At 47.0% G+C, this 13,768-nt stretch overlaps 1 protein-coding gene across 3 annotated transcripts in view; it reads right to left on the bottom strand.

Moving 5' to 3' along the window:
• Window positions 1-3,343: 3,343 nt before the first annotated feature.
• para (sodium voltage-gated channel paralytic) overlaps window positions 3,344-13,768 on the bottom strand; it is a 62,874-nt gene continuing 52,449 nt past the window's right edge. For all 3 annotated transcript variants that reach the window (XM_084592659.1, XM_084592660.1, XM_084592661.1), the window contains 5 exons: window positions 12,465-12,521; window positions 9,683-9,820; window positions 9,135-9,242; window positions 5,203-5,473; window positions 3,344-4,434 (listed from right to left, as the gene is read on the bottom strand). In XM_084592659.1, coding sequence (XP_084448785.1) covers window positions 3,344-4,434; window positions 5,203-5,473; window positions 9,135-9,242; window positions 9,683-9,820; window positions 12,465-12,521 — 1,665 coding nt within the window. The remainder of the gene's footprint in view (window positions 4,435-5,202; window positions 5,474-9,134; window positions 9,243-9,682; window positions 9,821-12,464; window positions 12,522-13,768) is intronic.

Below are 13,768 nucleotides of genomic sequence, written 5' to 3'. Positions count from 1 at the left end.
TTCAGTTGTTCAAGACAGCTGCAGGGCTGCGAAAGCATGGTTGCGTTAATTTTTATCCAGTAGAAAAAAAAAGGAATTCTATTTTTCTTTTCTCCTTGAAGCACGTGGCATTTGGGTTTCCAGAAAGTTTTACGCCTTACGCAATACATTTTTAAACCTTGAATAGCGTTGATTGCTAAGGACAGTTCGTTTTTTTTTTTTTTTTTTTTTTTTTAACGGTAATGGTCACAATCATCGGTTTACATTAGCAAAACTGTTGCTTTTGAATACTGACGAAAATCGCGTACATACCTTGGACATATGTTGTATTTTTTATCAGACTGGCTACATGACTCATTTTATCTCGACCTAGAAAGGTATGCCGGGAACATTCCAGAGCACTCAAGAGGTCATGACGTCTGCGATGCATCTATTTGCACTAGAGCCAATTATTCTGTGCTTTACATAATCGGTCATGTTCGAAAGCTGGGCTACAGTGGCGATGCGGAACTGGCAATTGAATGTGCTGTACCGGGACGCCACTGGCTAGGATGAGGGCGGAGTAAAAATAAATAATGAAAACATTCAAGCTAAGACGGTGGCTATTAGCAAGAAGTATTCGTGCAGAAGCTTGTGGTACAGCAACCACGTTACATCCGAATACAGTGTGTGGCTTTGAGACAGTGAGGTTCATTTTCCCAAGGCTTCGAGTTAGTGTTTGTTGTGTTTTATCTGACACAAGACGGCGTTAGCGCATATCCCGCACGCCTTCAAGGAAGGGTAAAGGTGGGAATCGGGGGAAATGAGGTAGCGTTCATAGCAGCCTGTCTCGTTTACAGGGAGCGCGTTGTGTGTCTGCTTTTCCTTCGTAGGTGTGCGCGGAGTCGAAGCTGTTTTCACACTGTTTCTCGCTGAAGAACAGAAAATATTATTTGCTGCTTGTTGAGCTTGCCCGAAACGACAAAAGAACTCTCCAAAGGCGGTAACTGAGGCGAACGGGCGCAGAGCTTACACAAGACGATTAAATACGGATGGTTATTACGGTGTTATTGGGAACTCGCAGAAACGTTCACGGAAAGTGTATGTCATGGCGATCACTATCAATAATTAAATCCCTGTGTTACGATGGACGAATGGGACAAAGCAGCTGTTCATCTCCGCGAACCGGATTTTGAACGTTACCAGGGAAGGAAGCCGTGCGTAAGACTAGAGCTGGTGTAACACGTAGTGAGTTAGCTTTGCGTTGCCGACGTCCGGTGCTTGCGAAAGGCAAAATGCAGAGCCGCGTGTGTAAGGTGTATGCCAGCGCTGTGGGAAGCGAAACGAGAGCTCGGATGGTTCGAGAAGAAGGCGGGCAAGCGAAGGAGTTAGAGAGAGAGAGAGAACGTGCGCGGGGCCTTCATGGTGCTCCCCCGTGTGGATGGCGGTGGCTTTACACACTGTCTGGCGCCAATGGACGTTAAAATGAGAATATTGGTCCTTCTTTGTGAGGCGGATACGGGGCTGAGATTTCTCTGTCATTCCGCTCTTGCGAGTGGCTCATCACACGACATGGCATGGCGCGGCTTATGCGCGAGGAACAGCGATGCCTGTAGTTTTTGCTGCTAATCTCTCTAGACTCCGTGCGTGTCGCTGGACAAGGCTTTTGCGGCACCCTGCTTCTGGACTCTGTGGAACCCGGACCTGTCCTCGCTCTCACGAACGGAAATAATGAACAGAAAGAGAGAAGTGTGCACAGCCTCAGCATTTCCCGAAACGGACTCGCATCTACGCTGCGAACATTCGGCTTCACCTACACACGCGGCTCCGCGGAAGTTTGTGAGACACTTGTTCTCTTCAGGCAAGGCAGATGATGCAGGCGAGTGCGTCCCTTGTGCTTGCAGGCTGGTAAAGGGGGGCAGATGGAGGGAGATGGGCTCAGGATAGGGAGGAGGCAGAATGAGGAAGGGACTTCGTGCATGACTCACTCATGCGGGCGGGGCACGGGACGGGGCAAACCAAAGGAACTACTGCTTGGCCGGCGGCGGTGGCGGCGGCGTTTTTGCATGCACGCTCCTGGGATCGCCTGGGACGTCCCAAAGAGAGAAAAATCCTCGACAACACTGGCTAACAACTTTGCAGGACGCGCAACGGGACGAAAAAGAGAGAGAAAAACCAGGACACTCGTTGCATGGTTGAAAGCTGATGCAGTCAATGAAAAGCAGGTATTAACCCATAAAGGCACATAGGAAATAAAATCTGTTTGTGAACGGCTTCTGGAGCAGCCTTTCTCGCAGATATACACCTTATGTACACATGCCTTTTCTTGAGCGCACGCTAACGGCGCCTGGGCCCGGACGTCGGCGGGAGCTACTCGCGGGTCTCTTTTTTTTTTATTCCCTCTCTCCCTTCGGCAAGTATCAGCTTGTTAAGTAAAACTATGTTATGTAGACTGTGTTTCTTAACGGCAAAAAAGCAAACTTTGTTGTGCTGAGCATTGTATGCGTTCCTTGAACCCGGAGAGCGTCCCGCGACGGGGAGGCCTGCCCCCGATCTCGGAGCGTGCGCGTAAGGTCCAAGCAGGCTTTGCCGCAGAGGCCCCTGGCGAGCGGCGGCCGGCGGCGCAAGAGCACTGCGGCGGCGGCCAGTCCGAAAGGGGGCCGTCAGGGGCTCACCACGACGTAGAGCGGCGGCTTCTTCTTGTGTTTGGAAGAGAGAAAAATTCGCGGCGGCGGCGGTGGCGGCAGCGGCGGCAGCAGCAGCGGCGGCGGCAGTCCTCCTATCGCGAGAGGCAATGAGTTCCCGGCGCAGGGTGCAAGAACCCCCGCGTGGTCCTGTGTGCATACATTGTTGGCGAGTGCAGCTTTTGCTCGCTAGAGGGGGGTCACCGGTCACCTCCGGGTGTGCAACTATAGCGCTTCTTTTTTTTTTTTTCCTTTACACACACATATATGTATAATATATATTATTTATATTTTATATATATATATTTATATATATATCCTTTCTTCTTCGTCTTAAAATTCAAAATCGCAGCAAGCGTTTTGTTTTCTGCATTGCAGAAGTGGCAGTTCCAAAGCTACGGTGCTTTACTCTTCAACGTTGGCCGGATGCAGTGGAGAGAGACACACACACACGCACGCGACCTCTGTTGTTGCGGGAGTGCGCCGAGAGAGAGAGAGAGAGAGAGAGATAGATAGATTCGAAGGGGGAGCGAAGGGGATGTGCTGCTGCTGCTGCGTCGAAGGGTTTCAGCAATTGGAGTAATTGTAAAGTTGAGTCCCTTGAGTTAAACAACGCTAGAGAGAAGAAGAACGAGGGGGGGGGGGGGGGGGTCGTCCTGCTCATCCGCGGGACCTGAAGCGGAGGCAGGCGTCTACTCTTGTCACACGTCCGTCGAGCGGCTGGCGACGCTGGGCGAGCGTGAGTGCAGCACCACACGGTGTCCGTTTCGCGTCACGTGGCCGTCGCTGTCCACCACGATGGCCGTCTGGGCGGCCGCCGGAGTGTCCTCTTCGGCCCCGGAGGCGTCGCCGCCACCACCGCCGACTCCGCCGCCGCCCTTGTACCGGCGCCAGGCCCGCTGGATGACTCGGGCACAGTACTCCTCGCGCTGGCGCCATAGTGTCGAGCTGACCGGCTCGTAGCCCGGCCGGTCTATGTGGATGACGGTCTCTGTGATCTCGGGGGGTTCCTCGATGACGTGCCCCTTGCGGGCGAAGAAGTCCCGCGTCAGGGCATCCAGAATGTCTACGCAGTACACCAGGTCGTCCTTGCAGATGGGAATATCCAAGGCGATCAGCTTGTACTTGTTGGGCTTGGGAATCTGTAACGGCTCCTCGAGTGCGTTTACGAAGTTGGTTAGGTTCGAGTAGGCCAAGTACTGAGTGCCCTTTGGGTCGAACTGTTGCCAGATCTCGTAGTACATGTCGTAATCGTCGTCGGTGAGGCCCTCCTGCACGTCCTCAGTGGCCTGGCTGTAGTTCTCGAGGATGACGGCGATATACATGTTGATGATGACCAGGAAGCTGATGATGAGGTACGATACGAGGTAGGCGACCGCGATGCCCCGCTTGCCGCAGTTACCCTCCGAGTCATCAGAGGGCCGGTTGCAGTCGCGCTCGTCCATGATGGCCGCTAGGACGCCGTCCCAACCGGCCGACGTGCACATCTGGAACAGTAGGATCATCGACTGGCCGAAAGTCTCAAAGTTGAAGTTCTCGTCCACGCCGTAGCGATGTTTCACGTGCATGAAAAAGGACATGCCGAAGATAGCGTAGATGAACATGACCAGGAAGAGCAGCAGGCAGATGTTGAACAGCGCTGGCAGCGACATGGCCAGGGCGAACAGCAGAGTCCGGATGCCCCGCGCGCCCTTGACCAGCCGCAGCACACGGCCCACTTTCACGACGCGCACCACACGGAGTAGCGTGGGCGACACGAAGTAGGCCGCGATCAGGTCCTTGAGCACCGTACCTGCGTAAAAAGGGCGTGCTCTAACCTCTCCGCGCATTCTCGCTGAACACGAGCTGGCTATTTAGATCCAGCCGTTTTTCTAGTGACCCATGGGGTTGGCCTTTTGCATCCATCCACAGTCTACTGGATAACACGGCAAAGAGCCGTACTTGCGCAATAACACGGCACACCGTACAGGTGCGGACATAAGTAAACGGAGCATGTTTTTCCGTTCTAATTAAAATCACGCTCTCTGCACTGGAGATAAGAAAACAATATTTGTCCAAGGGTACTGGCGTTTACTACCGGTTCGTACATAATATTACTGCCAGTTTCAATTATGCAACGCGTGAAAAAATTTATAAGTAAATCGCGTGCTCCGTTTACTTTTGTCCGCAGGGGTACATTTGCTGCACATATGCATGGTCACTCAATAGTTCTTTGATTGAAGGATGTACACAGAGAAGCTGCGACTGCGCGCATGCTTACTCTTTTCTCTGCTTTGATGTCTTCCTCTGGTGCCTAGATGCGCGTGCGCGGGTTGGGGAAACGACATTGAAATATCAAACGCCTATTTTCAACCTGAATAATGATTAAAAGCTGCAATGAAATAGAAATAGTATATTCAAAGAAACTTCGCAGCTAGCTATTTGTAGTTTGCAATGGGTAGACGTTATTGGGAATCACAACAATGGCCACAGAGTTTGTTTCTTAACAGTCTGAAAAGCTACATTAATCGCTCTGAGTTGAAAATTATCAACAATGCATCGTAGTGAGAAATTGTATTACCTAAAATGGACAAGATGACAACTACGAAGTCGAACATGTTCCATGGCTCCCGGAAGTAATGCCAGCGCAGGGCAAAAATTTTGAGCAGGCACTCGGCTGTGAAGACAGCGATGAAGAATATGTTGAGCCGCTCTAGGATGGACTCGAAGAGCCGGGACTGTTTGTAGTGGTCGAGCGCCATGACCGTCATGTTGAGCACGATGAAGATCATGATCGCCATGTCGAACATTTTGTTTGTGGTCAGGTCGAAGACCATGGCTTGGAGTTTGAACTGCGAGATAACAAAATGACATTTATTTATTAAACCATTCAGTCTCTGTTACTCGGCAGGCTTGACTGTGCGCCAGTAATCGATTGAAGAATACAAGGAACATTGTCGCATTTATAATTTACCATTGTATGAACGGAAACATGAGGTTCAGTACATGCGGTGAAGTATATGTGCGCATAAATAAGTTCATGTTCTACCGATTTCATCGAACCTTTCTCGATAAACTTGCTGAAATAGCCAAAATTTACCTGTAGCGCGGCTTACGGTGTCCATAGGTATTTGGGGCGCTTATGAGCAAACTTTGATGTATGGGATGTCGTAACTGAAGGACTCCGGCTGAATACATGGGAGTGAATTTCTCTTTAAGCCTAAGGGGTGATACTGCGGTAGCATCTTTAGGGCTCGCGAAAGTAGGGTCGTTGCTTTAGCCTGCGTCCCTTCCGTCCGCGCCTGGTACAGCCCAAGAGCCGGGATCGGATGCGACTGTTCATTCTTCTGTGTTCCGGCCAATAAAGTGTCGCCGAAAGTACGTTTTCGAAAAGGATGCGAGTTGCAATATGGGCCCATTTGACCGCAATGAATCTGAAAGCTTCGCGATAGTGATATTGAAGGGATGTCAGATATGTTATGCTGACACTGTTTCCGGAATTTAAGTGTACATTAAAGCTTAAAGTTCGAACACGTGGGCAGTACAGTTAAGTTTTTTGCACTCATATGCAGTAAATTCTCACTTGAGGGAACTTCAGGGACCTAAGGTAATGGTTCACTTAACTTAAAGTTCACTGAACTGCGCACTGACAAAAAAAGCATGGACCAGCATAACACACGGCATATAACACACGGCATGTCAAAACCCTTGAAACGCAGTTTACCGTACTACTAGCGCAATGAACCCTATTAAAAAGATATGACACACACACACACACACACACACACACACACACACACACACACACACACACACACACACACACACACACACACACACACACACACACACACACACACACACACACACACACACACACACACACACACACACACACACACACACACACACACACACACGCACGCGCACGCACGCACGCACGCACACGCACACACGCACGCACGCACGCACGCACGCACGCACACACACACACACACACACACACACACACACACACACACACACACACACACACACACACACACACACACACACACACACACACACACACACACACACACACACACACACACACACACACACACACACACACACACACACACACACACACACACACACACACACACACACACACACACACACACACACACACACACACACACACACACACACACACACACACACACACACACACACACACACACACACACACACACACACACACACACACACACACACACACACACACACACACACACACACACACACACACACACACACACACACACACACACACACACACACACACACACACACACACACACACACACACACACACAGCCCCGCCGGGGTGGCGTAGTGGTTAAGGCGCTCGACTTCCGTTCCCTGGGACGCGGAATCAAATTCCGGCCTTAGTGGCCGCTTTTCGATGGAGGCGAAAAGCAAGGCGCCCGTGTGCTGTGCAATGTCAGTGCCCGTTAAAGAACCCCAGGTGGTCGAAATTTCCGGAGTCCTCCACTTCGCCGTCTCTCATAGCCTGAGTCGCTTCGGGACGTTACCCCCCCCCCCCCCCCCCCGCCCCCTCCTTCACATACACATATTGCGTGCCGACCATTTTGTGTACACGCAGCGTGATAAAGCGGACATGCCAGGCTTGAAAATGGGTGAGCCGAGAAAGCCACCGCCGACACTCCTATCGAGGGTGCGACTTCTTGACACTCTGCCAAGTTCAAAACCTCCCCCCCCCCTCACCTCCCCCTCTTCTCGCAGCAGCTAAGGTCAAAAGATAAACATGCCGTGATGTTATCGTGGCGTAGAATCTTGTGCACTACCAAGGGATGCGCTGTGGACCACGACGGCGACGGCGGGACAGAAAATGTAGGGACGTGCGGTACCAAACGGAGGTACAGTGCTGACGGAGGGATGCTCTGACGGCTACGCTAATATTGTGAATGAAACAGCTTCGCAAAAAGAAAAATATTAAAGAGCACTGCAGAATCTGTATTGAAGTAATGCAAAAGCATGGATGCTGCTGTTTGTTGCTTCTGGTTGCTTCTAGTTGCCTTATTCACTTCTTGTTTGCCCATTTTAGTCTTTGGTACTTTCAAATTGTGTGCCAATTCCTTCCGATGCCCTTTTTCGTCTCTAATTCCGGTTGCATGACGTCACATCCTCTACCTCACATTATTTCACTTCTTGTTTACCCATTTTATCTGGTACTTTCAAATTGGGCGCCAATCCCTTCCTATATCATTTTTTCGGCTCTACTTCCGGTTGCGTGACGTCATATTCTTGACGTCATATCCACTACAGCACCCATTTCTCTCTTTCCGCTTTCACTCTCATCTTCCTTTCCTTACGGCGCGGTTCAGGTGTCCATAGAACAAGTGTGGCAGATACTGCGCTTTTTCTTTCCTGTGAACCAGTTATTTTAATTAATTATCCAATTAACTTATTGGCCTAATAAATTTTCCTGCAGCAACATTACATCACCCTCAGCCGATTGACACCCCTCATTAACTTTTACGACTTCTCAATTACTCACAACTGATGCGGAAACGATTTTGCGGACACGTTCTGCGGACAGAAATCTGTGGACATAGCGAAGTAATGCTTTCGAATTAATAATTGCACGTGTTTGGCTTTTGTTTTCTGCTCTGCGACTTTGAATCAGTGGCTCTGTAAGCACCAGCGACGTTACCCTTCCGTAGCTGGAGGGGCCGTTCGCACGAGGCAAGCAGCGGCTACGCCAAGCGCTGCACATTGTAAAACATCGTTGAACAGATTGCAAAAGTGAGCCTCTGTTTACCGAATCAGTTCGTTCGACTTTAATTTTTGCTATTCCTAAATTTGTTCAACTGAAACACTTGCATAAATGCATAAGAAAACAGTCCTTTTAAAGTTTATTATTCTGAAATATTCATTGAACCGACGTTCGCTTTCGCACAAACGGGAGTTTAATGCAAGATCTTATGGGAAGTGTACCTTTGCTAGATGCTTTGTGCCCAGAAAAATTGTGATAACAGAGGTTCTGTTGTTGGTGAGTAATGTCAGTTAACGTTATATATACAAAAGTTTTCTTAATATTCCGTTTAGCGTGCCTTCGCGCGTATCTTACGCGAGGGTAGCGGACTAACTTCAACTAGCCGATTACCGTATGCGCTACCTATGAAATTAACCGAAGCCCCTAAAATGGCCTGATAGACCTGAGGATAAAATGACACTTCATTCTAGTAGGACGGCATCACATGTTCCGACATTCACTTCCCCGATCCTCCCCACCTCCCAGCTCCTTGTGCTTCAATGGTTGCCCAACATGCACTCCGAATTTGCCCCGAAATGCCAACCAACCCTTGCCTTTCTCTGTGACGCCATGGTGTTCTTTCCTAAGACCAATTTAGACGCGCTTCAAGCTACATTGTACTCTATGCAGCTCTGTTAGAAATAATGTCATACTGTTGTACAGGAAGCTGGTGCAGCCTGTGTACTCACCCTAGGCCTTGGAATAGCTTTGGCCGGCTTTTTAGATCCCATTTTCTTCATGGCGTTATAATATTTCTTTTGGTCTTCTGTCATGAACATTTCTAGTGATCCTCCAGCCTGGAAGCAGGATGACAGAAATAAAAAGTGTCTATATACCATCATTTACCGCAACACTGAACGTTCAGTGTGACATCGAAGAGCTTATTTGCAACAAAATGCTCGTTACATAGCACACCCATCTTTGCATTTTGGCTGGAGAGTACAGATCTGAGCAAATAATGGTGCACTTGGGCATAGAGGTAAAAACCTCGTCTGCGCATCTCGCTTAAACGTCAAGCCACCAGTAGTAGCTTTCAACACATATATGATACTCAGATGCACACACTAATAGCAATATGTGGCATTTTGATAGAATAGCATTTTTTTCGGTGCAACGAAAACGAGTGATTACCCGCATACAGTATTTATAAGTTTAGCACGTTTCAGGCAAAAACGGCAGCTTCGCGAAGATTGTACAGATGACAAACAATTCGCTCATAAATGGATTGTGCACGCACCTTCTTTTTCTGTTCGTTGAAATTGTCGATAATCACACCGATGAATAGATTCAAGGTGAAGAACGAACCGAAAATGATGAAGAATACGAAGTATAGGTACATGTAGATGTTTGCCTCGTATTCGGGTTGGTCCTCTTTCTGTAAAAAAGCATGAACAAAGCGCACATAGTCAGGTCAGGGTTAAAAAGAAAATTTGAGAGCGCTGCAGAACCTGCACTGGAGAAATGCGAAATCGTTGTTACTGCTAATATTGCGACAGAAGGCGCGTTTTCATATTTGTTACTTTTATTTCTATTTGGTTTGATTATTTAAAAATTTGAATATACTCTTTTATTATTTTTCTTTTTATTGTCTCTATGTGTTTGCTTTCCTGAAAGCCCTCTAGCGCCGTTATGCGACACAAGCAGAATTATGGACACGTTTGCAGGAAGTCGGGGAAGAGCAGTGGTTAGCTTTCTAGGCTGGGACATGGATGGCTGGTGGTTAAAGTCCTGGCTTAGATACGATTTTTTTCTGAGGACACGCTTTGGCGACACGCGCTGGTAACGCCACTCGTGAAGCAATAAATGCTCCCTCATCAATGACAATTCCTTTTCTTTGCTTCGTGCCCTTTTTTTACAAATAAGATCAGTAAGTGTGTGAATGAATCATGACTAGGCCCACACCGCGAGCGAATTGTTCAGAGCCTCAGTCAGATTGCTTACATAAGCAATCTGACTGAGGCTTCCAACGGTGATGTGGCGCCTCAGTCTTGTCGCTTCCACACAGTTCCGAATCTAATGCGGAACACGCAATGAGACTTCGCAGCTCGAGGCACAAAGGCGCTCTCCACAGGGTGGAACAATGTGCTCACGAATTGCTTATGTATAATTCATTCAGAATAAAGTGCTTCGTGCTCCTAATGTTCTCTAGTTCGCAAAAACAGTGAGCAGCAGACTCCTCTCAATTACCTACCTCTCGTTCGACAAGTGGACAGGAAAACAAGGGCTAAAGGGAAGCCTCAGTCAGATTGCTTACATAAGCAATCTGACTGAGGCTTCCCTTTAACCCTTGTTTGGTTTCCTTTGCACTGTACTGATCTTCTGTCCACTTGTCGAAACGTTAGCTAGTGGTCTGAGGTTTCCCCTCAACTCTTGTTCGCTTTGCTTTGATCTAGATCATATTTTATAATTCGCACAGCGGAATTAAGTTGTTTTTAGCGTGTTTTACTTACCAATACGAGTAAAATGCTCCAGCGCCCATGCACTGTTCATATTCAGTCTCGCCTGCTTTCATTCATTCGCTTGTGCCTAAATTTTAGTTATTGTTCAATGCTCAATAATTTTTCAAGCGTGAATATAATACCTGTGCTTTTTCCAACCCGAAATAATATACGATAACCACATTTATGTAAAACGTGCACATGTAAAATGCCAGGATCCACGTCAAACATCATTACTGTTCGTAGTGCTCATTGCAACAAAATAAATAATAAAATTGGATGCAACAGGTTGACACATTCTTGGCTTTTTATGAGCGTGTTGTCTTGTGAAAAGCAGCCAACGCGGTAGATAGCGTTTTTTGTGCATAAGAACAAACTGGTGGCACTAGTCCGAAGAGCAGATTATAACTGAAGAAGGGCTAACGAAGAGTACACCATGCATCTTTTCGAATAGGTAATGTTTGCGCTCATGACTATATCTTGCTTATGCATTCAGTAGTTGTCAATATATATTCAAATCGTAAGCAATAAAAATGACATTTTGAGTATATCTGAGCAAATGAGCATATCCTATTAGCCATGCGTCAAGAGCAAACTTTGCTTTAAAAAAAATTAGTGGTAAAGCTTTCTTCTTCGATGGTGCTAGCTAATGCTATGTTTTAGCACTGATTACTGCAATTTTGTGTGAGACTCCGGCATTGTAAATTTATGCGGCATTCATGCAGTAAACAACAGCAATCGCGGAAGAGAAGACAACGGATCTGTTCTGATCAAGAACACCTGCACAGGTAGCACTGGTCCAGCGCATATATGTCCTTTTTTTTTTTTTCGCGGCTAGGGCAGAAACAATACCGACAATGTGGGGCCAATGAATATATCTAGAAACAAATGCCCTCCTTTAACATTTTATTTCTCATAAGTACATTGTTATAATCTAGTCACGCAATTATCGTTAATTCATTTGCGCTAAAAGCGCTGGTGCCGGTGAAAAGAAAGAAGCATACTAGAGAAGAAGTTTTCTTTTCCTGGCCTAGAGCGAGAATAGTAGCCTTTATGCATACTTTCATTGCTGATTTTAAGAAAGCAGACAAAGCTTAGGCGACCGTTTCAGTTTCATGCTTAAATAGCGAAAAATGATGGTGATAACACAAGACGAAAATACCCATCGAGAGCGCCCAAGGGCCTAGAAGCTAAAGAGATCTGGAGCGGGCGGCTCCATAAGACCCCGATTTACGTGTAAGATTTTAATTCAGCAGGTCTTGGTTCAAGCAGACTTACTCGTAGTGAGTTTGAATATGCTTGAAATATATATATCATTCTTGGCTGCAACCGCTTATCGTCATGCCTAGTAGCGTTATAGCGCGGCTGGTGTGTTTCCAGCAATCGGTGAGGAAATACCAGTTATTTTTTGAGGACACGCAAGGAGCAGCAATGCGGGTAATTCCGACACACATTATTTAGATTTCTGTAAAAACCAAGGGTTTACATTTAAAAATCGATTGCTAGATCAAACTGTAAAAGTGAGTGTGACATTTCTTGAAATAGCGCCCAATTGCGTTACATGCGAAACATTGAACTTACGCCGCCTCTAGAGTCGATTGCATTGTCCATTATATCCGTCCAGCCTTTGAATGTTGCCTGAGTGAAGGAAAATGGCATATATGAAAACACGAAATAATGGAATTTCTTGGGAACCATGCACTTTCAATGCTTGTTATTAGAAGCACAGCAAAGATATCACAAAGTATGCATAGCTAGCCGTTTTGTTTCCGTAACAATGACGTTTCACACAACAGTCCTGTTGAAACTCTAGCCCACACATCTATCTTACCGATTTTCAACGCCTCTCTTCTTCAGTTACCGAAAGCAAAGAAAGCCCATAAGCCCCACACCCTCATATTATGGGGAAGGTAAAGTTTTGCGAGCTGTAGGCATGCCTTTAAGACTCGTTCTACACACAATGCAGGATTATAAGCAGAAATCACGGATCTCGCCGAAACACTGAGAAAATGTAAAGAAAAAAATTTGGAATTGCCTGAAGCAATTTGCACTTCGCAAATAAATTCTTAGCGGACACTCTCCTGCTCTGCTATACACAAATACATAGATTAGGAGGCGGCAGATAAAAATTTCAGGGATGCACTGAAGTCTTCTTACCTGCGTAAATACGAAAGTATTGTGCGTTTTGTACCTAGTCCTGCGATTCGCTGCTGATTATTATTGCTTAGTTATGATGTTAAAATTTGGGGTTGTCCACCCAAATTTATAAGTCACCATGGAATTCATCATCATCATCATCATCATCATCATCATCATCATCATCATCATCATCATCATCATCATCATCATCATCATCCTGATTATACCCACTGCAGGGCGAAGGCCTCTCCCATATTTCTCCACTTAACCCGGTTCTGTGCTAGCTGCATCCACTTGACCCCTGCGAACTTCTTAATCTCATCCGCCCACCTAACTTTCTGCCGCCCCCTGCTACGCTTTCCTTCCCTTGGAATCCAGTTTGTTACCCTCAGCGACCATCGGTTATCCTCTCTTCGCACTACATGTCCTGCCCATGTCCATTTCTTCTTATTTCCACTAGAATGTCGGTAACTTGAGTTATTTCTCTGACCCACTCTGCACGCTTTCTATCTCTTAATGTTACCCCTACCATTTTTCGTTCCATAGCCCTCTGGGTTGTCCTCAACTTAAGTAGAACTCTCTTGGTTAGCCTCCACGTTTCAGCCCCATAGGTGAGTACAGGCAAGATGCAACTGTTGTATACTTTCCTCTTGAGCGATACCGGTAAGCTGCTAGTCATAATCTGCGAGTGCTTGCCAAATGCGCTCCATCCCAATCTTATTCTTCTTGTTATTTCCTTTTCATGG

This window comes from Amblyomma maculatum, chromosome 2, assembly GCF_055883805.1.
Source record: "Amblyomma maculatum isolate TAMU_Amacu chromosome 2, ASM5588380v1, whole genome shotgun sequence".
NCBI classification, from domain to species: domain Eukaryota; kingdom Metazoa; phylum Arthropoda; class Arachnida; order Ixodida; family Ixodidae; genus Amblyomma; species Amblyomma maculatum.
The sequence above is the reverse complement of the archived record's forward strand: the minus strand, read 5'-3'. Positions and strand labels throughout refer to the sequence as shown.